The following is a 14,546-nucleotide window of genomic DNA, read 5'->3' as shown; positions in this document are numbered from 1 at the left end:
CAACATGACCTCAGGACTCCGGAACTCAATTCCTCTACCAATAAAAGCCATTACGCCATATGCCTTCTTCACCGCACTATTTACCTGGGTGGCAACTTTCAGAGATCTGTGTACATGGACACCAAGATCCCTCTGCTCATCCACACTACCAAGTATCTGACCATTAGCCCAGTACCCCATCTTCTTGTTACTCTTACCAAAGTGAATCACTTCACACTTAGCTACATTGAACTCCATTTGCCACCTTTCTGCCCAGCTCTGCAGCTTATCTATATCCCGCTGTAACCTGCCACATCCTTCCTCACAGTCAACAACTCCACCAACTTTCGTATCATCCGCAAACTTGCTCACCCAACCTTCTAGCCCCTCCTCCGGGTCATTTATAAAAATGACAAACAGCAATGGTCCCAAAACAGATCCTTGCGGAACACCGCTAGTAACTGCACTCCAAGATGAACCTTTACCATCAACTACTACCCTCTGTCTTCTTCCAGCCAGCCAATTCCTAATCCAAACCTCCAACTCACCCTCAATGCCATACCTCCGTATTTTTTGCAGTAGCCTACCATGCTAGCACCTTAGGCCATTATCTTACTCAGCAGCCTCTTGTATGGCACCTTGATGAAGGCCTTCTTGAAGTCCAGGTAGATAACATCCACCACTCAGCAATCCTCTTAGTTACTTCTTCATAAAACTCAATCAAGTTGGTGAGATATGATCGCCTCCGCACAAAGCAATATTGACTATCCCGAATCAGTCCTTGGTCTAAGCTGCTAGTTACTTCCTCAAAGAATTCTAACAGATTTGTCAGGAATGACCTCTTGATGAAACCATGCTGACTTTGTCCTATTTTACCATACACTTCCAGGTATTCAGAAATCTCATCCTTCACAACGAACTCCAAAAGTTTATCATCTTTTTTGCAAACCAAAAAGCAAGTAAAAGCATAGAAAAAGAGAAACAGGCTTTTCAGCTGTCTTGCAAAAGGCAAGCATCTCAAATCAACTGAATCAATACCCACATCTTCCTCAACCCTTCATCTACACAACTTGGCAGTAGGAAACTACAAGCTCTGCAAAGTCATCATGCCTGCTCTCGGTCCAACCTGGACACCACTTCAGCTCTTCAATGCTTTGCTTTGAAGCTGAGGGACAGCTATGACTTTCATGCTTCTCTCTCTCATACACAATGAGGCTTACAGCTCTTGGTTTGTTTCCTTAACACTCAGACAGTGAATTCACCACTGACCTACAGCCCCTGTGTGCCTTACATTGCTTTCTTAGCAAACAAGGTAGTCTATGCCCAGTTACAGGGTGCCAGTCTTTGTGAGTCAGATTTATTTTTTACCACAGAGGGAAAAGCAGAAAGATTGTGATAGTGAGAAGGATTGAACACTATCAGTCATATAGAGGGTGGATGTGTTTCTGAGCATTGTCACATTGTCAACATCAGACCTGTAGCAAATGCCAGCAGTTCACCACCGAAATGTATTGAATGTGTTTAAAGCAAATAATGATGTATTCAAGACAAAAAGGGGCTGTCATTAGTTTGGAACAGGGAGACAATACTAAATTAGGGAGTACTGCCACAGTCAAGGGGATTGTCTGATTACCGACACCACTGCTACCTACCCACAACAGGATATTGGTCAGGTGGTGCCATGTTGATTGGGAATGGTGGGGATTGATGACTTTGCAGTCATGTCTGTGTCTGAGTGAGTGACTGAGTGAGTGAATGAGTGAGGGAGTGAGTGAGGGAGTGAGTGACAGACAGACAGACAGAGACAAAAGGAGGGACTAAGTTATGGATGTAGATGGAACAGCAGTTAGCAGTGATGCATGAGCAGGAGAGGTTTCCAGTGAGCGAATGGAAGGACAGAGGGCAGGAAGAATGAGTAGTTTGGGAGAATGTGGTGTGGGGACCATGCTGCATACAATACTAAGAGTTGTAATGAGATGTACATGCAGTAGCAGAATTGGAAACAGAGCTAGCCGGACATGTGTGAGTTAACTGAAAGGATAGTGCCACTTCCTCTTGTGGAGTTTAGATTTCTGATCTTCCTGGTAAAGCTCTACATTAGTTTTCACCCAGGATACTGCAATAACCTGAGTTCCACACTGTGGTGACATGGCCTTATGGATAAAGGAGTGTCCTTCTCCTCTTCCATCACCCTGTCAATGAAATGGGGAAGTGAGCTTTTCATTACTTTCATAGAGTCATATAGCATAGTGCCATGACATGGGGTAAACCCTCGTGCTTAATTTAAGCAAACAACACAGAAAAGATTTATCCCATGCCATAATCTGTTAAAATTCGAGAGGCCAAAAACTATTTAAAGTAAAAGTTAACAATTTTATTTCTTAAAGTATAACAGAGGATAATTAACGAATAACTATTTACCTTCCCCTCTAAATACTGGTCTGATAAAAATCTCAATTGAGATTTACAAAACAAAACTTCTTATCTCAAAACCAGGCAGCTTTCGGTTCTTCTCTCTATTCCTGTCTTCTTTTCTTCTTCTTGGAGATTCTGCTTCACAGGTCACTAATTGACAAAGATATCTTTAAGAGAGCTATTTTTTGGACAGTCTTTACTTGCCGGTGGCTTGGCAGTTCTCCTCCCAACTGTTCAATTTTCCCTGGTCCTATACCCCTAATGCATTGGATTGTGTCACTGGCTTTTAAGGTTATCAATATATTAAATTCAAACTTGATTGGAATTTGGTATTTTCCAGGGTATAATTTAAACTGATTGGCCTAATTCAAATCTTTTTTGTCTCTAGGCAACCAGCTACCCTAGCCACCCCAGTAGCTGGATCACATGTTACATTGTATCTTATTCAGAACACTTGGTGCTGTCAGATTGTTCTGCTAGATTTTAGTTCTCTTAAAAGGTACAGTACGCCCACATCTTCGTAACAATGGAAACAGACCCTTCGGCTCAACCAGCCCATCCTGACCATAATCTCAAACTAAACTAGTCCCAACTGCCTGCTCTGGGCCAATATCCCTCCAAACCTTTCCTGTTCATGCACTAATCCAAATGTCTTTTAAATGTTATAATTATCTGCATCCACCATTTTTGATGAAAGTTTATTCTGAGTTAACCAGTGTAAAAAATTTGCCCTCATGTCTTTTTAAAATATCTCTCCTCCCACCTTAAAAACATGCCTGCTAGTCTTGAAATCTCCCATCCTAGGGAAAAGACAACTACTATTAACTCTATCAGTACCCTTTATTATTTTATAAACTTTTCCAAGGTCACCTCTCAACCTTCTACACTCCAGTGAAAAAGTCCCAGCATATCCAGCCTTTCTTTATAACTAAAGCACACCATACCCGACCCATGTTCAGCATTAACAGCTGAGCACAAAGGTGTGAAGACCACGTCCTGACTTGCTGGGCTTTAAAGATGATGGTAGAGGTCTGAAGGTGGATAAATCACCCAGACTAGATGGACTATAATGCAGAGTTCTGAAGGAAAAAGCTGGGGAGACATTGTTGAGGCATTGGTGGTGATTTTTCAGGAATCAGGGAGGGTCTCAGAGGATTGGGAAATGGCTAATGTAACACTACTGTTTGAGAAAGGAGGGATGCAGATGACAGGCAACTAAGGGTTAGTTAGCCTGACTTCTGTCATTGCATTCTGTCTTTCCTGAAGGAGGGCTCATGCCCAAAACGTCGATTCTCCTGCTCCTTGGATGCTGCCTGACCTGCTTTGCTTTTCCAGCAACACATTTTCAGCTCTGATCTCCAGCATCTGCAGTCCTCACTTTCTCCTGACTTCTGTCATTGATAAGATTTTAGATTCATTTCAAGGTAAAATAGGGCTGAGTGAGCACAGCTTCTTCAGGAAGAGATAATTACTGACAAATCTATTAAAATTCTTTGGGGGAAATAACAAGCAAGTTAGACAAAGGAGAGCCAATGGACGTGATCTATTTGGATTTCCAGAAGGCCTCTGACAAGATACCGCACGGGAGGCTGCTCAATAAGGTATGAACCCATAGAGTTAGGTGCAGGTAATGGGATGGAAAGAGGATTAGCTGACTTTCAGAAGGCAGAGAGTGGGGTTAAAAGGGGTATTTTTGAGAATGGATGCCAGTGAGTTGTGAAGATCCACAGGATCCATGTTGAGGCCAAAATTATTCACACTACGTATTAACAATCTCGATGAAAAAAGTGAGGGCACTATTGCGATGTTTGCAGATGAGACAAAGATAACTGGAGGGACAGGTAATGTTGAAGAAGTAGGGAGACTGCAAAAGGACTTGGACAGGCTAGGACAGTGGGTAAAGAAGTGGCAAATGGAATAGAATCTGGTAAAGTATGAGGTTATACACGTTGGTAAGAAGGACAGAGCTGCAGACTATTTTGTAAATGGAGAAAGGTTTTGGAAACCTCAAGCACAAAGGGACTTGGGAGTTCAAGTTCAGGATTCTCTTAAGGACAACATACAGATTCAGTTGACAGCTGGGAAGGCAACTGCAACATTAGCATTCATTTCGAGAAAGTGAGGACAGCAGATGCTGGAGATCAGAGTCAAAGAGTGTCATGCTGGAAAAGCACAGTCAGTCAGACAGCATCTGAGGAGCAGGAGAATCGAAGTTTTGAGCATACGTCCTTCATCAGGAATGAGGCTTGTGGGCCAAGGGGGCTGAGAGATAAATGGGAGGAGGATGGGGCTGGAGAGAAGATAGCTGGGAATGCAATATGTAGATGATGGTGGGGGTGAAGGTGATAAATCAGAGAGGAGGGTGGAGCAGATAGATGGGAAGGAAGATGGATAGGTAGGACAGTTCAGGAGGGCAGTGCTGAGTTGGTAGGTTGGATGTGGGTAAGGTAGGGAAAGGGGAAATGAGGAAACTGGTAAAATCCACATTGATCCCATGTGGTTGGAGGGTCCCAAAGTAGAAGATGAGGCGTTCTTCCTCCCGATGTTTCATTTAATCATCAAAATGGCTAATTTGTTTCTCTTTATTACTGTTATCTAGAGCATAATAGAATTTCACCAGTTTTCTTCCATAAACTCAAAATAGCTTGTTGATTCAAAATAAACTTATTCTTACAATCAATGAAAAACTGCTTATCATGCATTTTACTATTCAGAATCAAACCATTCTCCCTTGATCTCTTCACATAATTACACAATAGACAAAACAATACAATTCTGCAGAGATAAAATAAAAAAAAAACTGGGAAAACATTTTGGTGCCAAGGGTCTGAACTCAAAGGATAAGAAAAGAGAAGATTTCTGACAATCCAGTCAATTTTCTATCACCTGGATTGGAATGCTGATAGTTGAAGAATTGATGAGACCTTCAAATCAAACTGCAGGTCAGATTAGGTTCAGTTAGACTTGGGTCTCAGAGTTGAGGTAATGGTTTAGCTTTCAAAGTTCAAAAGAAAGTTAGAGTTACTGATTTCTGGAACTTTTAAGATTCCCAGTGTACACTTCACTGGAAGATTTGTGCAGATCATCTTGCTGCAAAGTTTTTTTATTTCTTCTTTTTGCCACCAGCTTCTTGGAGATTTGTTCCTTTAGCTGAGGTACTCAGGTGTGTATTGAAAAACATAACTACAGTTCAGGGTCTGTCGCTAGGCATCCTTCAGCACAGGATCTCTCCCACAAGTGTCTTTAGTAATTAAGGTAATATGATGCATCTTCTGTCTCAAAAGTTTTGAGTAGCATTCTTTCCATTAATTAAGTGGACATTTTGTTAACAGTAGATGAACCACAACAAACTTTGACTTTTAGTAATTACTGCTGAACATAACCCCTGTAAATCATATGAACTCTTCAAACTAGAAATGAAAACATAGAACAGGACAGCACAACACAGGCCCTTCAGCCCACAATGTTGTGCTGAGTATTTATCTTAATCTAAGATCACCCTAACCTACACACCACTCAATTTACTACGATCCATGTGCTTGTCCAGCAGTCGCTTAAACGTCCCTAATGTCTCTGACTCTACTACCACCTCGAGTAGTGCATTCCAAGCACGTGCCCCTCTGTGTAAAGAACCTACCTCTGACTCTCCCCGAAACTTTCCTGCAATCACCTTAAACTTATGCCCCCTCATGATGGATATTTCAGCCCTGGGGAAAAGTCTCCAGCTATCTACTCTATGTATCTCATTACCTTGTACACCTCTATCAAATCACTACTCTTCCTTCTTCCCGCTAGTGTGAAATATCCAAGCCCGCTCAATTTCTCTTCATACGATAAGCCCTCCAATCCAGGCAGCATCCTGGGAAATCTCCTCTGTACCCTCTCTAAAGCATCTACATCCTTCCTATCACAAGGCGACCAGAATTAGATTCAATGTTCCAAATGTGGTCTAACCAGGGTTTTGTAAAGCTGCAGCAAAACCTCACAGCTGTTTAACTCAATCCCCCTGTTAATGAAAGCCAAAACACCATACAACTTAACAACCCTATCAACTTGGGTGGTAACTTTGAGAGATCTATGTACGTGAATCCCAAGATCCCGCTGTTCCTCCACACTGCCAAGAATCCTGTCTTTAACCCAGTATTCAGCATTCAAATTCAACCTTCGAAAATGAATCACGTTACATTTATCCAGGTAGAACTCCATCTACCACTTCTCAGCCCAGCTCTACATCCTGTCAACATCTTGTTGTAGCCTGCAACAGCCCTCAACACTATCTATGACTCCATAAACCTTCCAATTCCTCAACCAAATCATTTATTAAAAAACCACAAGGAGCAGAGGCCCAAGAACAGATCACTGCAGGACACCACTGGTCGCCGACCTCCAGGCAGAATACTTTCTATCCACTACCACTTGCTGTCTTCTTTTGGCCAGCCAATTCTGTATCCAGACAGCAAATTTCCCTGTATCTCATACCTGCTAACTTTCTCAATTAGTCTACCGTGAGGAACCTTATCAAATGCCTTATTGCAATCCATATACACCACATCCAGGGTTCGACATTCAACTTGTCTTGTCATATCCTTAAAGAACTCAATAAGGTAGAACGTGTCCTTTATAAAGTCATACTGACTATCTTTCATCAAACTCAGGATTTATGACTATTTGGAAAAACAATCTCTCAGAATCTGTTCCAGTAAGTTGCTTACCATAGATGTAAGACTGACTGCTCTGTAATTCCCAGGGATTTCCCTATTTCCTTTCTTGAACAGAGGAACAACATTCACCTCCTTCCAATCAGCCAGTACTACTCCTGTGGTGAGTGAGGATGCAAAGATCATTGCCAGAGGCACAGCAATCTCATTTCTCACTTCCTGTACTAACCTTGGACATATCTGGTCTGTCCCTGGGGACTTATTCATCTTGACGCTTCCCAGAATATCCAGCACATCCCCTTTCCAAATCAATCTGTTCAAGCCTATTAAGCTGGTTCACGGTGCTCTCACTTTCTCTAGTGAATACTGAAGTAAAACACTCATTTAGAGCCTCCCCTACCTCTTCAGACTCCAGGCACAAGTTCCCTCCACTATTCCTATTCGGCCCTACCCTCTTTCTGATCATTCTTTTATTCGTCACATAAGTGTAGAACGACTTTGGGTTTTCCCTAATCCTTCCCTCCACAGCTTTTTGTGTCCCCTCTTAGCTGTCTTCAGTGCATTTTTGAGTTCTTTCCTAGCTACCCTGTAATCCTCTAAAGTTTGTATTTTGTTCCATATAGTCTAATCTATGAAGATAAGATGTATATTAAATTAGAAGTAGATCACATCAAATTTCAAAAGTTGTTAATGATAAAGGTAAAAGACTGGAAGGTGCTTCCATAAATATTGAGGTCTCTATGCATCCTCGTAATGAGCATTGTAACTGGGATTTATATGAATTTGGTTACTAGGTTTTAATTTTAATCAATTTAAAATGTTCTGTGGTTAAGAATCATATTTATTTTACCAACATAACATTGTACCTTAACTACAAACTATTTGTAATGGCAGAGCATTCGAAAAATCATGGAATACAAATGGAAGGTTGAAGTAAGAAGGGAATTCACATTATTTTTATCAGAGGGGCCTGGAATAGTTACCAAGAAAACTATTCAAGTGTACAGAAAATCTGTGTTCAAGTTACAGCAAAATAATAATTGTTTATGAAGAATGGTTTCATAACTTTATTGTATCCAATATATGGAAGAGAAATTACCCATGCAGCTAAGTGGAATTGGTTTGTCAAAATGCCAGTTGGTGAAATTAGCTTATTGATGGACCTAAATACTATCTTCTGGCACATAGTTAAGAATATTGTACTGATAGTCCTTCACTGCCTCCATTGGTCTTCATTTTAAGCCCTGTTTAATTAGAGTAATAATTAGAGGTAATTATGTATTTTCAACATATTTGATTATTGAAGAAATGCCCTTCGGTATCAGGTTAATGCCAGAAATTAGTTTCAATTTAACCTTACCACTACCTAATACAGTATTATCCCTGTATAGAAGTACAAAATTGTGTACAAATATGATAATGTGTTATATGTGGAATATGTTTGCCAGCCAGTTGCCATAATTAGCATATGAATGCACAAAATAATTTCTCATGGAGACTTTGCAAATTAATAAAAAGAGATCTGAAGCATAAATTACTGATTAATGAAACGTGACTGGCTTCTCCCCTCTCGTTAACTGATAAACCCTGCTCAACTACCACCACCACTTTCTAATATGTATTAATGTGAATTTATGTTGATTCTTAATCATCTAATTTTATCTTGATTGATTGATTTGTCAGCTTTCCAATTTATGATTTCACTTGCAAAATTTGTCACATGAACTAATTAGGTTTTCTGTTAAAGTTTGTTTATCTTTGTCCTGGTGTTGAGCTTTTGTTTATACTGTTCTCTCTGTGTAAGCTGTTTCTGTCATGTTCTTGTTCTGCTCATTCCATGTTCTTTCTTCTTTTTATCAGAATTAGGTTTCTGGATTTTCACTTGAACTACATCTTTCCTCTCTGCCTGTCATCATTTACGTATTCCCCTCTTACTATTCCTTTGTTTACTTCAAATGTGAACATTTAAGTTAGCTTAATGGCAAGGTTTTTCAACAGTAACTGTATAACAAACATGTACAATTTAGAGTTGAGGATGCTGAGATCCGTAAAGATCGCAGTGAATGATGGAGCAGACTCGCTAGGTAAATGGCCTACTTTTATTCCATCATCTTGGGTCTTTATTCATTGACTTTTTCATTTCTATACTTAAATTTTTAGTGCAATATGTTCTATTTGGTTAATACTTACATTCTTGTACATTTTGAGCTCTTTTACTTTTATGCTAGTAGTTAACAGAAATCAAAGTTTGATAAATGTGCGACACATACTGGAGCCGTACTGTCTGTAATTGACAATGAGGTGAAAACCAGTGTCATATCAATAGACTGTCGTGCCATAAAGCATGATGAGAAACATTACATTTTTAAAAGTCCACTACTTCATTATTTATTTTAAAATGGACTCTTGCTGGATTAAAATGGGTGCTAATAACCACAGAATGTGTATGTTGACAAATCTCTAGAAATTTCCAGAACAAAGCTACTCATCTCTCTGCAATCTCATGCTTCCCATTGCATGAATATAAATAGACCCCACATAACACAGCAACAAGTGTACATGTAGTTCTTTTGTTTTTACTAGGAGAAAGTGAGGACTGCAGATGCTGGAGATCAGAGGTGAAAAATATGTTGCTGGAAAAATGCAGCAGGTCAGGCAGCATCCAAGGAGAAGGGCTTATGCCCGAAACGTCGATTCTCCTGCTCCTTGGATGCTGCCTGACCTGCTGCACTTTTCCAGCAACACATTTTTCAGCTCTTGTTTTTACTAGCCGAGGTTTCTGAATTGCCTCAGCCTCTCTGTTGCTGGAACAGGTTGCTATTACAGTCTGCAGACCAAAAGTTAACATTCTTTGAAAACCTTTAAGGATCTACCTGTCAATTTTCATCTGAATTGTCACAATCCATATCCAAACTTTCAACAGTGAGAAGTTGCACAACATTCACATTCATTTCAATGATTGTAATTGAATTGCTGGCTTTGGTATACAGAAAAGTGTAGTCTCCCTCGAGTTTTGCTGACAACATTATGACTCATTGGTCCTAATGTTAAGTCTAACTGCCAGGGAAAAAAAACCTACCTCTAAAGCTTAATTGTCATAGAAGGATTTATTAAATTTATCTAGTTCCAAAAATTGGAAGATCATTATTTTTTCCTATCATGATGCTTTAATTCTTGATCATTTGTTTTGGTTATTTTGATAAATTGCCAACATTGTTTTAGACTTCGTAACCATGATCATTTAAATATTATAGGGATTAGGGAGATATATACATATATTTTAACAACAATTTGCATGAAATTTCTGATGTGACCGGGTTGTTGCAGGAAGAGAGGCAAGGGCAGAAATTTGATAACATTCTTGGTGTTTGGTATAGCCTTGCCAGATCTAATGATGGATGGACAAACCATTTGTATATCAGGTTACGCTGCAGTCAGGATTCATCAAAATTCACTTGGTGTTGCGGGAATAGAGGGACTATGGTAACAATGTAACTGGAAGTGAAGGAAATGCTAAATGTTACGGCAGGTTGACAGGAAGGAAGAAAGAAAGAAAGATTGTGACAGCACAGAAGGAAGCCGATTGGTTTATTACATCCATACTGAACCAGATAGTCCCACTCACCCACTCCTTCTACACTGGCCTAAATTTTTGGCATAGTTTACCCATACAATGGGAATGCTGGACTGGTGGAGATGCTGTCCAGCACATGAAATGTTAAACCAAAGCTTCATGTTTCACAACAAGGTAACTATGATTCAAAGGTATTTCATTACTTGTAAATTGCATTGCAACATTCTTAAAACCAAAATAGATGATGTAATCACGTTCATTAGAATCTCACCTTGATTTACAACAATTGGCATCCTAAAGAATCAAGAAAATAGAAGAGAAAATGTGAAAGAAGCTGGCCTAAGTATGGTGTAATTAGCACATGACTGGAAGTAGCACATGGAGAAGTTAGTCCTATTCAATCAATTAAAGGGATGAGACACTGGGGTGAGTCAGTGAATTCAACAGAATTAATGAAGAACCATACAGCAACATTTCAAATAGAATCCTGGGCAAGATAGGCCAGAGCAAGAACAGGTCATGCCTATCTCAGCAAACAGAGAGAAAGCCCCAGCCAATGAGCAGAACAGACATTAGAATTAGAGTTAGCACTGCACACAATCCGGTCTCCAAATAAAAACACAATGCTGGAGGTGCAGAAGTCAGTGGAGAAATAGACTTTAGTCTGAGAAAAAGTGGTTTAGTGTTCAAGACCCAATAAAGCAGAGAATATGAAAAACTGGTAAAGAATTTAAATACAATCTTGAAGTTCAGCTAATTAGGGACAGACACAGAAAGCTGCATCAGGTTACCTTCATATTTGAAGTGACTGAGTAGCAGAGGAGAGTCATGTTTATGTCATCCAGCAGGATGATATGGTCCTGATAGGAAAGGAATCCTGGAACCCAGGAATTTACATTTCAGCAGAGTTCCAGCTGTTCAAAAAAGCATAGAAGAGAGAACAGAATGAGCAACATTGGAATATTTCCATCTGTTTCTAGACATATTTTGGTTTCTTCATTGCCATTTAAAATAAGAATGTCATCAAAAGAGATGTAACAGAAGTGACCCTTCTAAAGACACATAAGCCATATACTGCAAAAAAAGCTTAATCCCCTTTTACCAATGGATTCTAGTCCTTCATTAAACCTGCTTGGATCAAGCAATGTTTGTGTCAGATGTTTAAATCTCATTATTAATAAGTTGCTAGTCACATCTGCTTTGGACAACTTTGGTAAAGCAGTGGATAGAGGACAATCTGACTATCAGTACTGCCTTGAGAAGCTCAACCAAGCCAGGTTCTCAGCCTCTAAAACAGAGGGCTATGATCTGGGGGTCTTCCTGCTGCCTAGAAGCAGGTTGTCAGCCTCTGAAACCCAGGGCTATGCTGCTGGGAGTCACTGGGGTTCAGGGAAGCACAGCGTTCTCTGGAAACATTACTTCACAGAATCCGGGGCTCACCTTGCCTTCTCATTTGAAAATGCAGCTAATCACTGCCTAAATACGAGCGATAGAATGGTACCCCGTGCGTTTACCAAAGCACTCGTTCTACCGTCTCACCTGCGCTCTTTGGGCAAGAATAAGGCTTGGGGCGGGGCTTACCTCTTACGTCAGCACGTAAATTATGATTAAGGTAGGTAAGTGCGTCAGGTGGGTGGACAGCACATAGCGAAGGCGGAAGGGACTGAGAGCTAAGCTGACTGTGTCAGAGCCCAGGGGTAGGAGAGAGATGGACTGAAAGGTCAGCTTCGACACAAGGAGCTTTCTCAGTGGCTAACAGCGGCCTGAGATTTGCAGAGTCCGACAGGAAAAACTGGACTATCGTCCAACTGAGGAAAAACATGTCTCACCAGGTTAACAACTTCTAACCCACTCAAACAACAGTGAGGAACAACTGTCAGCCTGCTCAAGGAAGAGTGAAGACTTGTTCTATCTACTCGTGTGTGTGTCGGTAGGCGAGAGAGAGAGAGCGCTCACTGCTTGCCTTGTGAAAGGGACAAGTTACGAGTCTGCTACAACAACCAGCCTACACAAGCGATCTAAGTGAGTTGCCAGGTAGTGAAGTAGTTGGAAACTTGGTGAAGCAAGACCGAGGGATAATTCAATGGAGGTGATGGACAAATGTTACCATGCTTGAAAAACTGAAGCAAATTAGAGGGAACAGAAATCTGGGCTGTCGATCCAGCTGCTTGAAGTTAGTTTTGAATGCACACTAACTCGGAGCAATTGAACATGCTTCCGGCTGCAGTAAGGAAGTGGCTGCACAAACCTAAAGTAAGAGTATTCAGTAGTATATATTCTGCACTCAAACGTCCCACCTTGGCATTCCATTCATCTCAGCGATAGTTTTAAAAACTTATTTCTAATATTTTCTGACCTTCTTTTGTTATCATTTTTCTCTTTTTTTTTCAAACTCTCATTTTGAATTTTACTCTGCAAATTAGTAGTCTATTAAAGTGGGAAGTGGTCTTACCTTTATCCAATGCCTTCTGGGGAATTTAATGTTATTTTCTTCACACAACAACATCTCCATAATTTCTATAGCACATGCCAGTAAGTGTGTCAGCGCAGCCACAGATTATTGGTTCTCTCTCTGATTCTTATCTGCTTCCTTTTTCGCTTGTTGGAAAGCACCTAGACTGTCTTTAGTATGTTGACTGCTTCATTAATAATGGATTTAAACTCTTACATGCTGCATCACCTTCAAAAATTATACATTTGGCAAATGTAAGTTTTGAGAGGTTTGAAGTCAATTAATTGTTATTTGAAATCTACACAAATTACAATTTGCAAAATTGCACTCCTATTTTTGCAGAAATAATATCTCATTTGGGAGCAGGCAACCAGTCAAAAGGAAATTTTTTTTTTTACAATGACTTCACTAGAACCATCCAAGGTATTGGGTAGTTTCAAATAAATTAATATTTGCATCTGTCTCTTTAATTATTTCAGTTGCCTACCTGATACAAAAAGAAATCATGGTGTGTTGTGAATTAATCTCATATTCATTGTCCCAATCTTAACTTGACTGTAATTTCACTTCACTTGAACTCTGATTAAACCATTCAGCATATATCTATCGAGGTTCTTTGTTCTAAGTTTTGCATGTGATGAGCTTTAGGGAAAGTTTGTCTAATTTGTAATCTTTGTTTGGTGAATTTAGTTCATTTAAGTTAGAGACATGTGCAAGATTTGCTTAGTGTGTTTAGCTGCTGTCTTTTGTTGACTGCAATATAACATATATGTAATGAGTTGTTTCCATTTAACTAAAAACTCTTTTTCTCCTCTTGCTGCAATATGACTTGATATTGTTTCACAAGGAACAATTGGCTCTCGATATCTTCACTCAGTAAATTTTCCAAGTGTGAGTCAAGATGAGAGTCACCAGGGTACCTGACTATTGGGAGTTTGGAGGTGTGGGTGTGGTTGGGTCCTTCAACTAAACCCAAACCTGCTTTGCCCCACATTTTAGCTCTCTTGACACCAGCCTGTTTGGAAATGTTATGTCACAAGTGGGACTTGAACCTAGGCCTTCTGGTTCAGACCTAGGAACTTGCCCCACATCTAGACTGATGCCATTTGAGAGCATATCTGACTAGTTTATTCCTTACTGGGATGCTAAAACAAATTTGAGTGCATTTTAAAAAGCTCTTGTGGTGCAGTGCTAGTGTTCCCACATCTGGGCTCAAGCCTGTGTTCAAGTCTCACCTGCATAGGTGTGTCATCACATGACTGTGATTACAAAACCTAAACGGTGGACAGGTTGCATTCCAATTCTGTCCAGGCGACATTTCAATAGGATTGTGCAATTGGACCAAGAATAATCTACCAATATGTCTCATTCTTCACACCGATTGAGATAAAGTAAAATTTAATTTTGTTCTAATTCTTAAGCTTTTATCATTTATAACTTGCCCAATTACCTAAAAGTAAGACTTACT

General features: G+C 40.0%; 1 protein-coding gene across 1 annotated transcript in view; it reads left to right on the top strand.

Annotated features, from left to right (window-relative positions):
• Positions 1-12,267: 12,267 nt before the first annotated feature.
• Positions 12,268-14,546, top strand: part of LOC140492279 (lateral signaling target protein 2 homolog) — a 52,363-nt gene continuing 50,084 nt past the window's right edge. The window contains exon 1 of the mRNA XM_072591234.1: positions 12,268-12,879. Coding sequence (XP_072447335.1) covers positions 12,811-12,879 — 69 coding nt within the window. The 5' untranslated portion in view covers positions 12,268-12,810. The remainder of the gene's footprint in view (positions 12,880-14,546) is intronic.

The sequence above is a fragment of the Chiloscyllium punctatum genome, chromosome 20 (genome assembly GCF_047496795.1).
Source record: "Chiloscyllium punctatum isolate Juve2018m chromosome 20, sChiPun1.3, whole genome shotgun sequence".
In the NCBI taxonomy this organism is placed as follows: domain Eukaryota; kingdom Metazoa; phylum Chordata; class Chondrichthyes; order Orectolobiformes; family Hemiscylliidae; genus Chiloscyllium; species Chiloscyllium punctatum.
The sequence above is the reverse complement of the archived record's forward strand: the minus strand, read 5'-3'. Positions and strand labels throughout refer to the sequence as shown.